The sequence below is a fragment of the Anoplopoma fimbria genome, chromosome 1 (genome assembly GCF_027596085.1).
Source record: "Anoplopoma fimbria isolate UVic2021 breed Golden Eagle Sablefish chromosome 1, Afim_UVic_2022, whole genome shotgun sequence".
Classification (NCBI taxonomy): Eukaryota; Metazoa; Chordata; class Actinopteri; order Perciformes; family Anoplopomatidae; genus Anoplopoma; species Anoplopoma fimbria.
The window spans coordinates 90,951-110,000 of NC_072449.1; the positions used below are offsets into that span (position 1 = coordinate 90,951).

The 19,050-nt window shown below is 45.5% G+C and overlaps 3 protein-coding genes across 3 annotated transcripts in view; 2 read left to right on the plus strand and 1 right to left on the minus strand.

The window, feature by feature from the left end:
• Positions 1-6,410, plus strand: part of grm6a (glutamate receptor, metabotropic 6a) — a 29,894-nt gene extending 23,484 nt beyond the window's left edge. Inside the window, 1 exon segment of the mRNA XM_054598580.1 lies at positions 6,321-6,410. The gene's annotated coding sequence lies outside the window, so the exon portion shown is untranslated.
• Positions 6,411-11,796: 5,386 nt separating this feature from the next.
• On the plus strand, positions 11,797-16,044 carry tsr2 (TSR2 ribosome maturation factor). Its single transcript, XM_054602752.1, has 5 exons — positions 11,797-11,882; positions 12,869-12,959; positions 14,147-14,238; positions 14,953-15,111; positions 15,472-16,044. Exons 1-5 carry the CDS (start codon positions 11,805-11,807, stop codon positions 15,568-15,570), a joined length of 519 nt encoding a protein of 172 aa, XP_054458727.1. The 5' UTR covers positions 11,797-11,804; the 3' UTR covers positions 15,571-16,044.
• Positions 16,045-18,751: 2,707 nt separating this feature from the next.
• srpk3 (SRSF protein kinase 3) overlaps positions 18,752-19,050 on the minus strand; it is a 15,091-nt gene continuing 14,792 nt past the window's right edge. The window contains exon 16 of the mRNA XM_054608489.1: positions 18,752-19,050. This exon is cut by the window's right edge and continues 346 nt beyond it. The gene's annotated coding sequence lies outside the window, so the exon portion shown is untranslated.

The window sequence follows — 19,050 nt, forward strand, 5'->3', positions numbered from 1 at the left end:
GTGAGAGGCGCCGGGCGGGTGTGGGGATACTCACAAGCCCCCGGCTGAGCGCCGCTGTTCTGGAGTTCTCCCCGGAGAACGAGAGGGTCGCCTCTGCGACTGGGAATCGCAGGAGGAAAGTCTCTGACTGTTGTTTGTGCCTATGCACCAAACGGCAGTTCGGAGTACGCGGCCTTCTTGGAGTCCTTGGGTGGTGTTCTGGAAAGGGCGCCGACTGGGGACTCCATAGTTCTTCTGGGAGACTTCAACACTCACGTGGGTAACGACGGAGAAACCTGGAGGGGTGTGATTGGGAGGAACGGCCTGCCCGATCTGAACCCGAGTGGTGCTTTGTTGTTGGACTTCTGTGCTAGTCATGGACTGTCCATAACAAACACCATGTTTGAGCATAGGGAGGTTCATAAGTGTACTTGGTACCAGAACACCCTAGGCCAAAGGTCTATGATCGACTTTGTAGTTGTGTCATCAGACCTGCGGCCGTATGTCTTGGACACTCGGGTGAAGAGAGGAGCAGAGCTGTCAACTGATCACCACCTGGTGGTGAGTTGGATCAGGTGGCGGGGGAGGCTGCCGGACAGACCCAGTAAACCCAAACGTGTAGTGAGGGTGAACTGGGAACGTCTGGCTGAGGATCCTGTCCGCAAGGTCTTCAACTCCCACCTCCGGAACAATTTCTCGTGCATCCCGGGGAGGCTGGGGACATGGAATCCGAGTGGGCCATGTTCAAATCCTCCATTGTGGAAGCTGCTGCTAGGAGTTGTGGTCGGAAGGCGATCGGTGCCTGTCGTGGCGGCAATCCAAGAACCCGCTGGTGGACACCAGCGGTGAAGGAGGCCGTCAAGCTGAAGAAGGAGGCCTTTCGGGCTTGGTTGGCCGAGGGGTCTCCTGAATCAGCAGGCAGGTACCGGTTGGCCAGAAGGGCTGCAGCTGCGGCGGTTGCTGAGGCAAAACCCGGGTGTGGGAGGAGTTTGGCGAGGCCATGGAGAAGGACTTTCGAATGGCCTCAAGGAAGTTCTGGCAAACCGTGAGACGACTCAGAAAGGGGAAACAGGGCTTTTCTCAGGCTGTGCTCAGCAGGGGGAGAACTGCAGACCCGGACTGGGGATATTGTCGAGCGGTGGAAAGAACACTTTGAGGAACTCCTGAACCCGACCAACACGTCCTCTGTGGAAGAGGCAGAGTCTGAAGACTCAGGGGAAGTCTCGTCCATATGCCTGGCGGAGGTCGTTGAGGTAGTTAAAAAGCTCTTCAGCGGCAAAGCGCCAGGAGTGGATGAGATTCGACCGGAGATGCTAAAGGCTCTGGACATTGTTGGGCTGTCTTGGTTGACACGTCTCTTCACTGTCGCGTGGAAGTCGGGTACAGTGCCTGTGGAGTGGCAGACCGGGGTGGTGGTTCCCATTTTCAAAAGGGGGACCGGAGAGTGTGCTCCAATTATAGGGGTATCACACTGCTCAGCCTCCCCGGGAAAGTTTACTCCAGGGTGCTGGAAAGGAGGCTCCGTCCGATTGTCGAACCTCAGATTCAGGAGGAGCAATGCGGATTCCGTCCTGGACGTGGAACAGCGGACCAACTCTTTACCCTTGCAGGTCTGTTGGAGGGTGCATGGGAGTTTGCTCATCCAGTCTACATGTGTTTTGTGGACTTGGAGAAGGCCTTCGACCGTGTCCCTCGGGGAGTCCTGTGGGGGTACTGCGGGAATATGGGGTACCTGGTTCGTTACTACGAGCCATTCGGTCCTTGTATGACCAAAGTGAGAGCTGTGTCCGGATACTCGGCACAAAGTCGAGCTTGTTCCCAGTGCGTGTTGGCCTCCGCCAGGGCTGCCCATTGTCACCAATCCTGTTTGTGATTTTCATGGACAGGATTTCAAGGCGCAGCCGGGGGAGGAGAGTTTCCGGTTTGGGGACCTCAGAATCGCATCCCTGCTTTTTGCAGATGATGTGGTTCTGTTGGCTTCTTCAGAACGTGACCTTCAGCACGCACTGGGGCGGTTCACAGCCGAGTGTGAAGCGGTCGGGATGAGAGTCAGTACCTCCAAGTCTGAGGCCATGGTTCTCTTCCGGAAAACGGTGGATTGCACCCTCTGGGTTGGGAGTGAGTCACTGCCCCAAGTGAGGGAGTTCAAGTATCTCGGGATCTTATTCACGAGTGAGGGTAAAATGGAGCGGGAGATGGACAGGCGGTTCGGTGCAGCGTCAGCAGTGATGCGGGCGTTGTACCGGACCGTTTTGGTGAAGAAGGAGCTGAGCCGAAAGGCAAAGCTCTCGATTTACCAGTCCATCTACGTTCCAACCCTCACCTATGGTCATGAGCTTTGGGTAGTGACCGAAAGAATGAGATCGCGAATACAAGCGGCCGAAATGAGCTTCCTTCGTAGGGTGGCTGGGCTCAGCCTTAGAGATAGGTTGAGGAGCTCAGACATCCGGAGGGAGCTCGGAGTAGAGCCGCTGCTCCTTCGCGTCGAAAGGGGCCAGCTGAGGTGGCTCGGGCATCTGATCAGGATGCCTCCTGGACGCCTCCCTTTAGAGGTTTTCCAGGCACGTCCAACTGGTAAGAGGCCCCGGGGTAGACCCAGAACACGCTGGAGAGATTATACATCTCGTCTGGCCTGGGAACGCCTCGGGGTTCCCCAGGAGGAGCTGGAAAGTGTTGCTGGGGAGAAGGACGTCTGGAGGACCCTCCTTAGCTTGCTGCCCCCGCGACCCAGCCCCGGATAAGTGGAAGGAAATGGATGGATGGATGGATGGATTTTTCAATAACCAAATTGTATTTCAAATGCGGCTAAGATCAATAAGTCTAAGTATAATAAATCAATAAGTCTGCTCTGTCCAGGTATGAATGTGCCTCACTGATGAGACGTTAGCGAGGACTAAGAAGAGTCAGTGTTTGGTGTCGCTTAGAGTTTGATTCAGTGATCATTGCACGCTAGGTTGCTAGCTTTAGTCTCTTTTATACCTGCTAGCCAGCTAGCTAGCTAATAAGCCAGTTTCAGTGAGATAATATGTCGACATGTAATTTAAATGTCTACATTAATACACTTATAATAATCATAATAATATGAATAATATGTTTATTTCTGGTGCAGACTAGTAAAATGACTAGACGACTAATCTGAACATAAGTAGGATACAACACGGTAACAGCTAAAGATGGAGAACATGGGAACATTAGCATGTTAGCACTGTGTTCAGACAATCAGACGCCTCCAGCCATTTAAAGTAGGGAACATGAAGGTGAAGTCGTGATGTGACTGTGTGTTTGCTGATTCGTTGGTTTATTAGTCACATGACGTAAACACCTGCGCGGTCCAGTCCACATCAGACCGCCTGTGTTCTGGTTGTGGAACATTAGTCCACCTTTAGACCAGGAGGTGAGTGATGGGGTGGATCCAGACTCACAGCTGATAAACAGTAACCTCTAGTAGTTTAATGCTCACCTGGCTGCAGTGATGCACAGGTGTACTCTGTGACATCACTGATGACTGTAGGGCCTGATGTATTATGGGACATCACTGAGTTTGATCCTGTCAGCGGTTTAACAGACAGAAGTACAGTTACTAACGCATCGTTCTGTGTCCTTCTGTTTTCTGGACTATTTATTTGTTCAAGCTCTCAAAAATATGAATTATCATTTGACATATTGTTTATTGTAGAGGACGGAGCAGAACCAGGAACTACATCTCCCAGAATGCTCTGAGAGGTAGAGTAGCTGGAGGATGATCGGATTTATGAAAAATAATCTTTTTCTACTCGGTCTAATGATTGACAGACAGGGGGCAGAGTTTATGTCCTTATATGGTCGGGAGGCAGAGCCGACACGTTTGTGTGTTGAACAGGACGAAGATGATTCCTGTCGTCTGGAAGCTGCTGCAGATATTTTAATGAGCTGCTGAATATTTCAGCAGCTCATTAAAGATTCATGTTGATGTTAACAGCTGAGCAGCAGTAGGTTTAGTTAAACCAGATAACCAGTAGGACCCTTTAGAGGGTCTGGTTGTTAGGGTTAGTTGAACCAGATAACCAGTAGGACCCTTTAGAGGGTCTGGTTGTGAGCAACGGAGAAGAGGCAAACTCCCGGAGGACCTTCTTAACTTCCAATCTCTCCTTTCCACTTTTTCCTCCTCTCTAGCTACTGCTAAAGCAGCTTTCTTCCGCTCTAAAATCCTAACCTCTGCTTCCAATCCCAAAAAACTCTTCGTAACTTTCTCTTCACTCCTCCAACCCCCACCCCCTCCTCCTACTTCCTCCCTTCTCCCTGATGATTTCGCCAACTTCTTTGACAAGAAGGTAAACAATATCAGATCCTCCTTCTCTCAGCCCCCCTCTCCCTGTCCACCCTCTCCCTCTCTACCCTCTCCAGCTCTTCCCCCTCAGCTCCCCCTTCCCTCTCCACACCCCATCTTACCCTATTTTGCTCCCCTCTCCCCTAACGAGGTCCTCGACCTTGTTACATCTAACCGCCCCACCACGTGCTCCCTTGACCTGATCCCCTCCCCTCTTCTTCAGTCTATTGCCACTGAACTCCTTCCTTTCCTCACCCACCTCATCAACACATCTCTCATCTCGGGATGCTTTCCCTCGGCTTTCAAGACTGCCAGAGTCACCCCCCTTCTGAAGAAACCATCACTTGACCCCTCTGATGTCAAGAACTTCAGACCAGTTTCTCTTCTACCCTTTCTATCCAAAACACTTGAACACGCTGTCTCTAAAAAACTGTCTTCCTACCTCCACCAGAACAACCTCTTGGACCCCCACCAGTCTGGGTTCAAGGTGGGTCACTCGACAGAGACAGCCCTCCTTGCGGTGACAGAGTCGCTTCACGCCGCGAGAATGAACTCTCTCTCCTCTGTCCTGATTCTCCTGGACCTGTCAGCGGCGTTTGACACAGTGAACCACCAGATCCTCCTCTCCACCCTCGAGGGGATGGGCGTCTCAGGCTCTGCACTCTCCCTGTTTGCATCCTACCTGATCCTACCAGGTGACATGGAGGGGGGCTGTGTCGGAACCACGCATGCTGACTACGGGGGTTCCACAAGGTTCAGTTCTGGGCCCCCTTCTCTTCTTGCTCTACACAACATCTCTGGGTTCTGTTATTCGTTCGCATGACTTCTCCTACCATTGTTATGCCGATGACACCCAGCTGGTCTTGTCATTGCTGCGTGCTTAGCTGACATCTCGAAGTGGATGGCGACACACCACCTGAAGCTCAACCTGGACAAAACCGAGCTACTGTTCCTCCCGGGGAAGGGCTGCCCACACCGAGACCTGTCCATCACCATTGATGATGCCGTGGTGAGCCCAACTCGGACTGTGAGGAATCTGGGTGTGACCCTGGACAACCAACTGTCGTTCTCAGCAAACATTGCATCGGTCACACGCTCCTGCAGACTCCTCCTCTACAACATCAGGAGGATTCGCCCCTTCCTCACTGACGAGACGGCGCAGGTGCTCATCCAGGCTCTTGTCATCTCCCGCCTGGACTACTGCAACTCACTACTTGCCGGAGCCCCGGCGTCGGCCATCAGACCTCTGGAGCTTGTCCAGAAAGCTGCAGCTCGTCTGGTGTTCAATCGCCCCAAGTTCTCTCACACAACTTCCCTTCTCCGTTCTCTACACTGGCTCCCTGTAAGAGCTCGCATCCAGTTTAAGTCTCTGGTGCTAGCCTACAGGGCAGTGAAAGGAACAGCTCCTTCCTATCTCCAGGCCTTGGTCAAGCCCTACACCCCTGCCCGACCACTTCGCTCTGCTGCCTCGGGGCGATTGGTTGCCCCGTTGCTCAGAGGTCCCTGCAGCCGATCGACCCGGTCACAGCTTTTTTCTGTCCTGACCCCTCAGTGGTGGAATGAACTCCCCACTGACGTCAGAACAGCAGAGTCGCTGCCCATCTTTAACCTCACCTCTTCAAGAAGTACTACCCTGAGCCTTCCTTGTAGCACTTATTGCATTCGTATTAGTTTGTTGCACTTATTGTATTCGTATCAGTCGTTGCACTTATTGTATTTGTATTGGTTTATTGCACTTATTGTTTTCGTAGTAATTTGCTTCTGCACTATACTTTTGCTCTGGTTTATGCTCTTAGATGCTTGTTTAAGACAGGAGAAGCACTTATGACTTCTGGTGACGAGTAGTTCTCTTGAATACCTATGTTGAATACACTTATTGTAAGTCGCTTTGGATAAAAGCGTCTGCTAAATGACTGTAATGTAATGTAATGTTGTTAGGGTTAGTTAAACCAGATAACCAGTAGGACCGTTAAGAGGAGGGTTAGGGTTCTAGATGGTACCGACCCCTCACTCAGTTTTTATTCTCTCTTTTCAGGTAGCTACCGACCAGTTCCTGTTCAGAGCCTGATGACATCGTCATCACGAAGATCACATGGTCCCACACATGCACACAAACACTCGGACCAACAACACATCAAAATAAAACTATCCAATGGCTTTTATTGTGAAATTCAGGAGTCTTTGTGTTTCAGACAGGAAGTCCTCCCAGGAGGCGTTGTCATGACAGCAGAATAAAACTTCCTTCTCAGGGTGGTGTGTTCAGGTGTGTGTCCAGGTGTGTGTTCAGATGTGTGTTCAGGTGTGTGTCCAGGTGTGTGTCCAGGTGTGTGTTCAGGTGTGTGTTCAAAATGATCCATAAAAAACGTTGGTAATGCTCCGTCTTTATCACAAAAGACTAAATCACAAAAATGATGGTTGGTTTACTGAACTGTTACACCACTAATTAAAATGTTTACACACATAACATGTGAGGACTAGTCCTGTTAGTTAGTTAAGCTAGCAGTTAACCAGCAGCAGAGTTCAGACATCAGCTGGTTTAATTTATATCTGATACAAAGAGTCAACTCAGCACTGACTTTAATTCTGAGCAAGATGAATATTAAATATTTATTCTGATGTGACAACAACTTCAACTGGTCAAACTGGTCCAGTCCAGTCTGTTGGACCGTCAAACTCACCTGAAGGACTTACCTGTTCATTCTGAGCTTCTATATATACCAGTGTGGATTCAAACATGGACGCCTAAGAGACAGGACTCACCTGGAGGGACAGGACTCACCTGGAGGGGCAGGACTCACCTGTAGAGATAGGACTCAACTGTAGAGACAGGACTCACCTGGAGGGACAGGTGGACCATCAGGAGAAAGTAAACATTGAAGTATTGATCACAGTTGACTGTTACATTTATTTGTATTTATTTTCTGAATAGGCTTTTATTTTGGAAGCTGATTCAGCAGTTTCACTGATCGCTGACTGACTGTGGCCAAGTTTCAGCCGAGTGTTAGTATTACTTTTACAGTGCAGTACTACATAAATATTACAGTACTACATATATATTACAGTACTACATAAATATTACAGTACTACATATATATTACAGTACTACATTTACAGTTCAGTACTACATATATATTACAGTACTACATTTACACTTCAGTACTACATATATATTACAGTACTACAAATATATTACAGTACTACATATATATTACAGTACTTACTATAATAATGTGACTAGAACCTATTGATGAAGGCACTAGTTTACTATAATAATGTGACTAGAACCTATTGATGAAGGCACTAGTTTACTATAATAATGTGACTAGAACCTATTGATGAAGGCACTAGTTTACTATAATAATGTGACTAGAACCTATTGATGAAGGCACTAGTTTACTATAATAATGTACTGGATTACTACAGATCCATTTCAGTCTGGAGAGTCGTGCTTCAGCTCTCTGAAACTAAAGATCAGCTCCTTCAGAGGTCACTGATTCATCTGCAGCTAGTTTTCAGCAACATGAGTTAATGTGAACTGGTTCAACTCAGACCAGAGTGTAATGTTCTCTGACTCCTCCTCCTCTCTCACTCTCTCACTCACTCTCTCACTCATTCACCCACTTTCTCATTCACTCACTCTCTCTCTCTCACTCTCTCACTCTCTGTCACTCTCACTCTCTCACTCTCTCTCACTCTTTCACTCACTCATTCATTTATTTATTGATTCATGTTGAAGGATTTAATATTTTAGACGGAGCAGACGATGAATTATTGAATCATTCGTCTGATCTTCACTGATTCTCTTTTGTTTCTTCTACTGAACTGATAAAATGAATAAAGACACGATTACTAATAAATATATAGAAAACTTTTATTAAATAATCTCTCTATATCTGAGATGTAATGACTGAAACTCTTCAGTCTCCCTGAGAACAAACTCTTTAATATAAAATGAGTAGAATAAGAAACTGTGATGTCATCCATTGTTTTGCGGACCACCATTTTGAAGCCTCAAAAACATAATTTTGGGTGTCGCCATTTGTTCTTTTGCAACCAGAAGTGAAACTAAATATAACTGTACGCTGAATAAATCATTTTAGGACCAAAATGTTCCAGTGATCTTTGATGAGACCCGGACCGGAGAACGCTGTGGTGTGGACCTGTCAATCAGTGTGTAGCCCCGCCCTAAAGCATCCCCTGCTTTCTGGTCTGTTTGACTCTAAATGGAGCATCATTTACTAAATGAACATCATGCTGTATTGAAGAAGACTTGAAACTAGAGATTGAGACCATAAACTCATATTATCAATCCTCCTCCATCGCTGCACGATGCATGCAGGTCACATTTGTGACAGACTTGACTCTCCACTGACTGCAAGACCCATTGCATGATGTGAAAGCTTTGGCTGTCACCTGATCAAAGAGCTGATGCTCTTAGTTTTGACATCAAACACCACATTTTGTAGAAAATCCTAATTTTCTGTGTTTGTAGTCCGTAAAACTACATTGTTTCATTTAATGCAATAAAAGTTTAATTTGTTAAAAAATGTATCTTGTGTGGTTGATAATGGTAATAATAATAATAGTAATATTAATAATAATAGTAATAATAGTAGTAATAATAATAGTAATAATAATAATAATGGTAATAATAATAATAATAATAATAATAGTAATATTAATAATAATAGTAATAATAGTAGTAATAATAATAATAATAATAACAGTAATAATAATAATAGTAATAATGATAATAATAGTAATAATAATAATAATAATAGTAATTATAGTAGTAATAATAGTAATAATAATAATAATAATAATAATAATTGTAATAATAATAATAATAATAATAAAGGTTGTTTATACAAACGAGCAAAATGTTTCACTGTCAGACGTTAAGAGAACAAAGGATACAATACAATACCAGATACACGTACATTAACACATAAATATATATTTAACAACACATATGAATAAAGCCTACAGATCTAACAGTCACTGTTTCTGTGACATCCTGTTTGTTCTTTGAAGGCTGTTGAAGCTGACCTCAGTTCTACAGGTGAGGAGCAGCTCTGGGGATCAAACCTGTGACTTCAGCACCACTCACCATGGATCGGCGCACACGAGGTAGAGCGCACGTCCCCCAACCACAAGGTTGGTGGTTCGAACCCCTCTACTGTCAACATGCCGAGGTGTCCTTGAGCAAGACACCTAACCCCAAGTTGCTCCCCGGGCGCTTCATTGCAGCCCACTGCTCCTCTGGGATGGTTCAATGCAGAGAATCGTAATTTCCCCCTTGTGGGACTAATAAAGGCTTAATTATTATTATTATTAAGATAATGTATATAAGATGTATGAGGAGAGCTGCTGCCTCCTGCTGGACAGTCCTGACGTCACACCTCAGCCGTCCATCATTAGAACGAACCACTCTCTACTTAAATAAATATTAATAGAAATGATGGAGATGATTAAGAGACACCTTTATTGATCTGGTTGTTTTTCAGCACTTATATTATATACAACGGGTAAAATAAGTATTGAAAACGTCACCATTTCTCTCAGTAAATATATTTCTAAAGGTGCTATTGACATTTTCACCAGATGTCGGTAACAACCCAAGTAATCCATACATACAAAGAAAACCAAACAAATAAGTTCAGAAATTAAGTTATGTGTAATAAAATGGAATGACACAGGGAAAAAGTATTGAACACATGAAGAAAGGGAGGTGCAAAAAGGCATGGAAAGCCAAGACACCAGCTGAAATCTATCAGTAATTAGAAAGCAGTCCTGCCCCTTGTCAGTGCAAATGAATATCAGCTGGTTCAGTCCCAACTGATGGCCTATAAAAAGGTGTCTCACTACCAAGGTGTCACACAAGAAACATCTCATGATGGGTAAAAGCAAAGAGCTCTCTCAAGACCTTCACAACCTTATTGTTGCAGAACATACTGATGGCATTGGTTACAGAAGGATTTCTAAACTTCTGAATGTTCCAGTGAGCACTGTTCGGAAGTGGAAAGAACATCATTTCACCATAAACCGGCCACGACCAGGTGCTCTTCACAAGATTTCTGACAGAGGAGTGAAAAGAATTATCAGAAGAGTTGTCCAAGAGCCAAGGAGCACTAGTGGAGAGCTTCAGAAAGACCTGGAATCAGCAGGTACAATTGTTTCACAGAAAACAATAAGTAATGCATCAACCGCCGTGGCCTGTATGCACGCTCACCACGCAAGACTCCACTGCTGAAGAAAAAGCATGTTGAAGCTCGTTTAAAGTTTGCTGCACAACATTTAGACAAGCCTGTGAAATACTGGGAGAATATAGTCTGGTCAGATGAGACCAACATGGAACTCTTTGGAGGCCATAATACACACCATGTTTGGAGGTCAAATGGCACTGCACATCACCCCAAAAACACCAGACCAACAGTGAAGTTTGGAGGTGGAACATCATGGTGTGGGGCTGTTTCTCAGCATACGGCACTGGCAAACTTCATATAATTGAAGGAAGGATGAATGGAAAAATGTACCGAGACATTCTTGATAAAAATCTGCTGCCATCTAGCAGGATGATGAAGATGAAACGAGGGTGGACATTTCAGCAAGACAATGATCCCAAACACACAGCCAAGGAAACTCTCCATTGGTTTCAGAGAAAGAAAATAAAGCTGCTAGAATGGCCCAGCCAATCACCTGACTTGAATCCAATAGAAACTCTATGGAAAGAACTAAAGATCAGAGTTCATAGAAGAGGAACACGGAACCTTCAAGATCTGAAGACTGTTTGTGTGGAAGAATGGGCCAAAATCACACCTGAGCAATGCATGCCACTAGTTTCTCCATACAGGAGGCGTCTTGAAGCTGTCATCACCAACAAAGGCTTCTGTACCAAGTATTAAATACATTTCAGTAAGCGTGTTCAATACTTTTTCCCTGTGTCATTCCATTTTATTACACATAACTTAATTTCTGAACTTATTTGTTTGGTTTTCTTTGTATGTATGGATTACTTGAGTTGTCACCGACATCTGGTGAACATTTCATGTCAATAGAACCTTTAGAAATATATTTACTGAGAAAAATGGTGACGTGTTCAATACTTATTGTACCCGCTGTATGTTGGGGTTATGTGTATGTGTATATATATATATATATATATATGTATAGAACCTATATATTTACTGAGATATGTTCATATATATATATATATATATATATATATATATATATATATATATATATATATATATATATATATATACATACATGTGTGTGTGTGTGTGTGTGTGTGTGTGTGTGTGTGTGTGTGTGTGTGTGTGTGTGTGTGTTTTCTTCACTCTACTGGTTCTGTCTGATCCTGATCTCTTTCTTCACTCTACTGGTTCTGTCTGATCCTGATCTCTTTCTTCACTCTACTGGTTCTGTCTGATCCTGATCTCTTTCTTCACTCTACTGGTTCTGTCTGATCCTGATCTCTTTCTTCACTCTACTGGTTCTGTCTGTCAGATCCAACATGGCGGCCTCCGCAGCATCGCGTGAGCTCCTCACGGAGGCAGTGAGAGCGGTTCTCCACACGTGGCCGGTTCTACAGGTAAATATGAGTCGAGAAGGAACCGACAGAGACAGAGAACACACCGGACCGACTGCTACCGACTCACTCATTGTGGCACGGACGGGGCGATGCTAACAGGCTAATGCTAACAGGCTAATGCTAACAGGCTAATGCTAACAGGCTAATGCTAACAGGCTAATGCTAACAGGCTAATGCTAACAGGCTAATGCTAACAAGCTAATGCTAACAGGCTAATGCTAACAGGCTAATGCTAAGAAGCTAATGCTAACAGGCTAATGCTAAGAAGCTAATGCTAACAGGCTAATGCTAAGAGGCTAATGCTAACAGGCCAATGCTAACAGGCCAATGCTAACAGGCCAATGCTAACAGGCTAATGCTAACAAGCTAATGCTAACAAGCTAATGCTAACAAGCTAATGCTAACAGGCCAATGCTAACAGGCTAGCTCCGCCAGGGGGTCCAGGACTCGGGGCCCTCTGTGGGGGTCCAGGACTCGGGGCCCTCTGTAGGGGGTCCAGGACTCGGGGGGGTCCAGGACTCGGGGCCCTCTGTGGGGGGGTCCAGGACTCGGGGTCCAGGACTCGGGGTCCTCTGTGGGGGGTCCAGGACTCGGGGCCCTCTGTGGGGGGGTCCAGGACTCGGGGCCCTCTGTAGGGGGGTCCAGGACTCGGGGTCCAGGACTCGGGGCCCTCTGTGGGGGGGTCCAGGACTCGGGGCCCTCTGTGGGGGGTCCAGGACTCGGGGCCCTGTGGGGGGGACTCGGGGTCCAGGACTGGGGTCCAGGACTCGGGGTCCAGGACTCGGGGCCCTCTGTGGGGGGTCCAGGACTCGGGGTCCAGGACTCGGGGCCCTCTGTGGGGGGGTCCAGGACTCGGGGCCCTCTGTGGGGGGGGTCCAGGACTCGGGGTCCAGGACTCGGGGCCCTCTGTGGGGGGGTCCAGGACTGATGTGAGACATCAACAGAGAAAAGATTCACAAATGTTGAAATGTTTGTTTGGTCCTCAGATCGCCGTGGACAACGGGTTTGGAGGCGTGTACGGGCAGCAGAAAGCTGATTGGATGGTGGGTGTAGTCCAGCAGTATTTCCATGACAATGGTAGGTAACCATAGTAACCTGTCAACAGCTGTTTATTATATGTATTTATACTAGGGTGTTTTGTCATTTATTGATTGGCTGATTGATTTATGAATTCGACTACTGTTCTCTACCTGTTCAGGTACTCTGTTCTCTACCTGTTCAGGTACTCTGTTCTCTACCTGTTCAGGTACTCTGTTCACTACCTGTTCAGGTACTCTGTTCTCTACCTGTTCAGGTACTCTGTTCTCTACCTGTTCAGGTACTCTGTTCTCTACCTGTTCAGGTACTCTGTTCTCTACCTGTTCAGGTACTCTGTTCACTACCTGTTCAGGTACTCTGTTCTCTACCTGTTCGGGTACTCTGTTCAGGTACTCTGTTCTCTACCTGTTCAGGTACTCTGTTCAGGTACTCTGTTCACTACCTGTTCAGGTACTCTGTTCTCTAGGTACTCTGTTCACTACCTGTTCAGGTACTCTGTTCACTACCTGTTCAGGTACTCTGTTCTCTACCTGTTCAGGTACTCTGTTCTCTACCTGTTCAGGTACTCTGTTCAGGTACTCTGTTCTCTACCTGTTCAGGTACTCTGTTCAGGTACTCTGTTCTCTACCTGTTCAGGTACTCTGTTCTCTACCTGTTCAGGTACTCTGTTCACTACCTGTTCAGGTACTCTGTTCTCTACCTGTTCAGGTACTCTGTTCACTACCTGTTCAGGTACTCTACTACCTGTTCAGGTACTCTGTTCTCTACCTGTTCAGGTACTCTGTTCAGGTACTGTTCACTACCTGTTCAGGTACTCTGTTCTCTACCTGTTCAGGTACTCTGTTCAGGTACTCTGTTCTCTACCTGTTCAGGTACTCTGTTCAGGTACTCTGTTCACTACCTGTTCAGGTACTCTGTTCTCTACCTGTTCAGGTACTCTGAGCAGATAGAGAACAGAGTACCTCCAGAAACTGAATTTAAACTAATTACTGTGATTAAACTCTAATGTGTGTGTGTGTAAGATCAGATAAGGTATAGTAGATATAGTGCAAACAAGATCAAAATAAGTATTATAAATAAGCAAATGAGCAATAAAAAGAATTCACAGTAACTGAAAATATTATATATACAAATAGAAAACTATTATAGTGTGTGTGTGTGTGTGTGTGTGTGTGTGTGTGTGTGTGTGTGTGTGTGTGTGTGTGTGTGTGTGTGTGTGTGATCAGCTGACCTGCAGCAGTGTGAGGTGGAGGACTTCATTGCTGAACTGATGGATCAGGAGTTTGACACAGTGGTGGATGATGGGAGTTTACCTGAGGTACACACACATAAACACACACACACACACAATGTAAAATAGTTGTCATAAACTGACCGACTCCCAGAGTTCTTATTTAATTGGATTAATGATGGTATTGTATAATATTAAACGTTTCTGATGAAAATCTGACTTCAGATCAGACGGAACCTTTAAGACGTTCTTACAGAACCTTTAAGACGTTCTTACAGTTAAAGAGACTGTTTATTGGTCACATGACCGTAGAGCGTAGACACAAATGGACATGGTCATTGATTTGTTGATAAAGTAACACTAGAGGGCGGAGCTAATTACAACCCAACCCTCAATAAGACAATTTATGGAAAAACATTTCATTGAACTCTGATCTGTCAAAGGGTTAAAGTTCAATGCTGTGGTGTGGACCTGTCAATCAGTGTGTAGCCCCGCCCTAAAGCATCCCCTGCTTTATGGTCTGTTTGACTCTAAATGGAGCATCATTTACTAAATGAACATCATGCTGTATTGAAGAAGACTTGAAACTAGAGATTGAGACCATAAACTCATGTTTACAATGTTTACTGAGGGAATAAATCAAGAGAGAAGTAGAGTCATTTTCTCATAGACTTCTATACAACCAGAGGAGTCGCCCCCTGCTGGACAGGAGAGAGAATGCAGCTTTAACACAGGAAGCTCTGACTTCAGCTCTGAAAGGTGTCAGTCATGATGTAAACCCTGATCCACCTGTATTTCCAGGTGTGTGACAGTCTGCTACAGGCGTTCAGTCAGTGGCAGCAGGGGGCGCTACAGCAGCTCCAACACTCCATCAGCTCTCTCACACAGAACAAGAGTCAGAGGGCAAAGGTCACAGCTCCGCCCACACATTCTGATGAAGACAGCAATGATGAAACACAGGTAAGGCTCACCTGACACACTCACTCTCCTCTTATTGGTCAGTTTAACTTGACAAACACAGAGCTCTGATGTCATAGTGTGGTGTCATAGTGAAATTAACTTGTTTAGCTCTTTGAGTCTTCTGATCACTCAAAGCGCTTTAACACCCGTTAACACCATGAAGGCAGCGGAACGAAAACTAAAGTCCAGATCACTAAACGTCAACCGAGAACAGAGAACCAGGCTTTGAGGCGAGGAACGTTTCCTAGAGCGCCACTTCTGTCACTGCTCTACTGCTCCCAGAGCTTCCACCTGCTCGCTCGTGAAACTTTCACCTGTTGTTAGCTAAACTTTCACCTTTCACCATCTTTCTGTGTTTAGGTGATGGAGTGTGAATCCTCCAGTTCATCAGTCAGTAGCCGAGATCCTCCTCCTCCTGATGAAGAGGCCGGCTGGACGGTTGTGCGTAAGAAGAAGTGATGAGGAAGACGTAGCGCAGAATGAACTATTGAACTCAGAATCAGCTGACATTTCACTTTTAGGATGGGTCTGTGTGCGACAACCCCATCCTAACCCTAACAAAGGTGTCTTAATGGAGGTGTGGAAGACAAGAAAATGGACCTGAAGAGAGAAGCTTCATCTCCCTGACTTCCTCTTGTTCCTCTGGTTGTTTTTATATTAAACCTGTTGACTTTACTGTGGTGTGTCCTCACTCTATAGTCTGACTGTTACTCTATATTATGACATATATTTGACCTTCACTTCACACAATGACGCATCACATTGTACTAGGGCTGAATGTCTTTTAGTTTCATTCAGAGCTTTTGATGTTTCCAATGTTTCAAAAATGGGTGAAAGTATGTTGTCATCGTATTCTATGTCATAAAAGTGAAAAAAAGAATCATGATATGAAGTCATAGCATGTACATTAGAATCATGGGCAATAGATGAATAAACAAAATTGGAATTTTATTAACAACGAACTTAAATGCTCAAAATACAACTGAAAACTTCTTATTTTAAAAAGGAAAGCAACACTAATTAACAGAAGTAACAATTTAACTCTGAAGAGCTCAAAGAATCAAACAAACTAACCACTCACACGACCAACACTAGAAAGTCATAGTATAGTGTGTCATAGTATAGTATGTCATAGTATAGTCATAGTATAGTCATAGTATAGTGTGTCATAGTATAGTGTGTCATAGTATAGTCATAGTATAGTGTGTCATAGTATAGTGTGTCATAGTATAGTGTCATAGTATAGTGTGTCATAGTATAGTGTGTCATAGTATAGTGTGTCATAGTAGTGTGTCATAGTATAGTGTGTCATAGTATAGTGTGTCATAGTATAGTGTGTCATAGGGGCGGCTGTGGCACATGAGGTAGAGCGCTTGTCCCGTAACCACAAGGTTGGTGGTTCAAACCCCTCTACCGGCAACATGCCGAGGTGTCCTTGAGCGAGACACCTAACCCCAAGTTGCTCCCCGGGCGCTTCATTGCAGCCCACTGCTCCTCCGGGATGGTTCAATGCAGAGAAATAATTTCCCCATTGTGGGACTAATAAAGGATTGATTATTATTATTATTATTATTATATAGTGTGTCATAGTATAGTATGTCGTAACGCTCGCTGGACATTCGGCATGTTTGAGTTTTGGACTCTGTGTTTAGGGATCTGCTTTTGTTCATGTTTCTGGAAGACATCGTTGTTGCCGGTTCCTCGGGGGGGGAAGCAGCTCTGGACTCGATTGGTTTAGGCAGCACAGCCTGGTTTAGGCAGCACAGCCTGATCTTAAACTTAACATTAACCATTTGCACACATGGGGTCAAGTGTCCTATCCTCCTGGAGCAGCACAGGTCAAAGGTCAGAGGTCAAAGCAAACTACCCGACACACTTTCATCTTTCAGCATTCATCTTTATTTTTACAGAAGAAGAAATACTCCACACAGACAAATGTAAAAAATATCAATGTCTGGTGATGTCACTATGACAGGGAAGAGGGGCGGTTCATTTCAAGGCACTATTTATTACATGAACAGAGAAACAGGTGAGAGCAGGTGGACAGGTCAGAGGTCATCTGAGGACAACTCTGTTTCACTTTCAGCTACAGAGATCAATACTGTCGTCAATACTGTCAATGCAAACAACAATTTCAGAGTCAGTGTGAGGGTCGTATGCTACAGTGTGCTCATCTAAACCTAAAGTCATCCTCATTATCATCATCGGGGAGGTTCAGGAGTCTCACAAATCTCTGATCAATATTCAATGATCAATAAGGGAGGAGTCTGTCAAATACAAACTCAGCACAAATCAACAGAAACAGCAGAACTCAGCTGGAAACCGTGAGGCAGAAAATCAGTCAAATCAGAGGAACAAGAAAAAAAAAGTAAAATCATCAGTAACAAGAAAAACACCAACTTTCAGAAAATGATTTCTAAAGGAGGGAAGTTTCACCTGGACGTTTTGAACGGGACGTGATGAACGGGACGAGTTGAAGACGTGATGAACAGGACGAGTTGAAGACGTTATGAACGGGACGTGTTGAAGACGTTATGAACGGGACGAGTTGAGGACGTGATGAACGGGACGTGATGAACGGGACGTGTTGAACGGGACGTGTTGAACGGGACGAGTTGAACGGGACGTTATGAACGGGACGTTTTGAACGGGACGTTATGAACGGGACGTTTTGAACGGGACGTGTTGAAGACGTTATGAACGGGACGTTATGAACGGGACGTTTTGAACGGGACGTGTTGAAGACGTTATGAACCAGACGTTTTGAACGGCCGTAGTTGAATTGCTCTTTAAATGTATCCAACGACCAATCATCATCATTCATCGTCAATCAATCGATCCACTGATCAGAGCCGTCAGACAGTGGAGGTGATAACTTCCCTCATCACATGAAATCAACACTGACAGAGATTTATAACACTCCTCAACACAATGTGTGTACATCAGTGTGTGTCTGTGTGTACATCAGTGGGTGTCTGTGTGTACACGGCACAGTGTGTGTGTACAAGGCACAGTGTGTGTACGTCACAGTGTGTGTGTGTGTGTACGTCACAGTGTGTGTACGTCAGTGTGTGTACGTCACAGTGTGTGTACGTCAGTGTGTGTGTACGTCAGTGTGTGTGTACGTCACTGTGTGTGTACGTCACTGTGTGTGTACGTCAGTGTGTGTACGTCACTGTGTGTGTACGTCAGTGTGTGTGTACGTCAGTGTGTGTACGTCACTGTGTGTGTGTCACGTCGTCACTGTGTGTACGTCACTGTGTGTGTACGTCACAGTGTGTGTACGTCACTGTGTGTGTACGTCACAGTGTGTGTACGTCACAGTGTGTGTACGTCACTGTGTGTGTACGTCACTGTGTGTGTACGTCAGTGTGTGTACGTCACTGTGTGTGTACGTCAGTGTCTGTACGTCAGTGTGTGTGTGTGTACGTCACAGTGTGTGTACGTCACTGTGGGTGTGTGTATGTCAGTACGTCAGTGTGTGTGTGTGTACGTCACAGTGTGTGTACGTCACAGTGTGTGTACGTCACTGTGTGTGTGTGTACGTCAGTGTCTGTACGTCAGTGTGTGTGTGTGTACGTCAGTGTGTGTGTGTACGTCACAGTGTGTGTGTGTGTGTCAGTGTGTGTGTCACGTGTGTACGTCACAGTGTGTGTACGTCAGTGTCTGTACGTCAGTGTGTGTGTGTGTACGTCAGTGTCTGTACGTCAGTGTGTGTGTGTGTACGTCAGTGTGTGTGTGTGTGTGTGTGTCACAGTGTGTGTACGACACAGTGTGTGTACGTCAGTGTGTGTGTGTACGTCAGTGTGTGTACGTCACAGTGTGTGTACGTCACAGTGTGTGTACGTCACAGTGTGTGTACGTCAGTGTCTGTACGTCAGTGTGTGTACGTCAGTGTCTGTACGTCAGTGTGTGTACGTCACAGTGTGTGTACGTCAC

Coding starts and splice junctions, on each gene's coding strand:
- tsr2 (XM_054602752.1), top strand. CDS start 11,805: ATGGCGGCCTCCGCAGCATCGCGTGAGCTCCTCACGGAGGCAGTGAGA. Junction 12,960..14,146: donor GCAGTATTTCCATGACAATG/GTAGGTAACCAT, acceptor GTGTGTGATCAG/CTGACCTGCAGCAGTGTGAG. Junction 15,112..15,471: donor ACAGCAATGATGAAACACAG/GTAAGGCTCACC, acceptor TTCTGTGTTTAG/GTGATGGAGTGTGAATCCTC.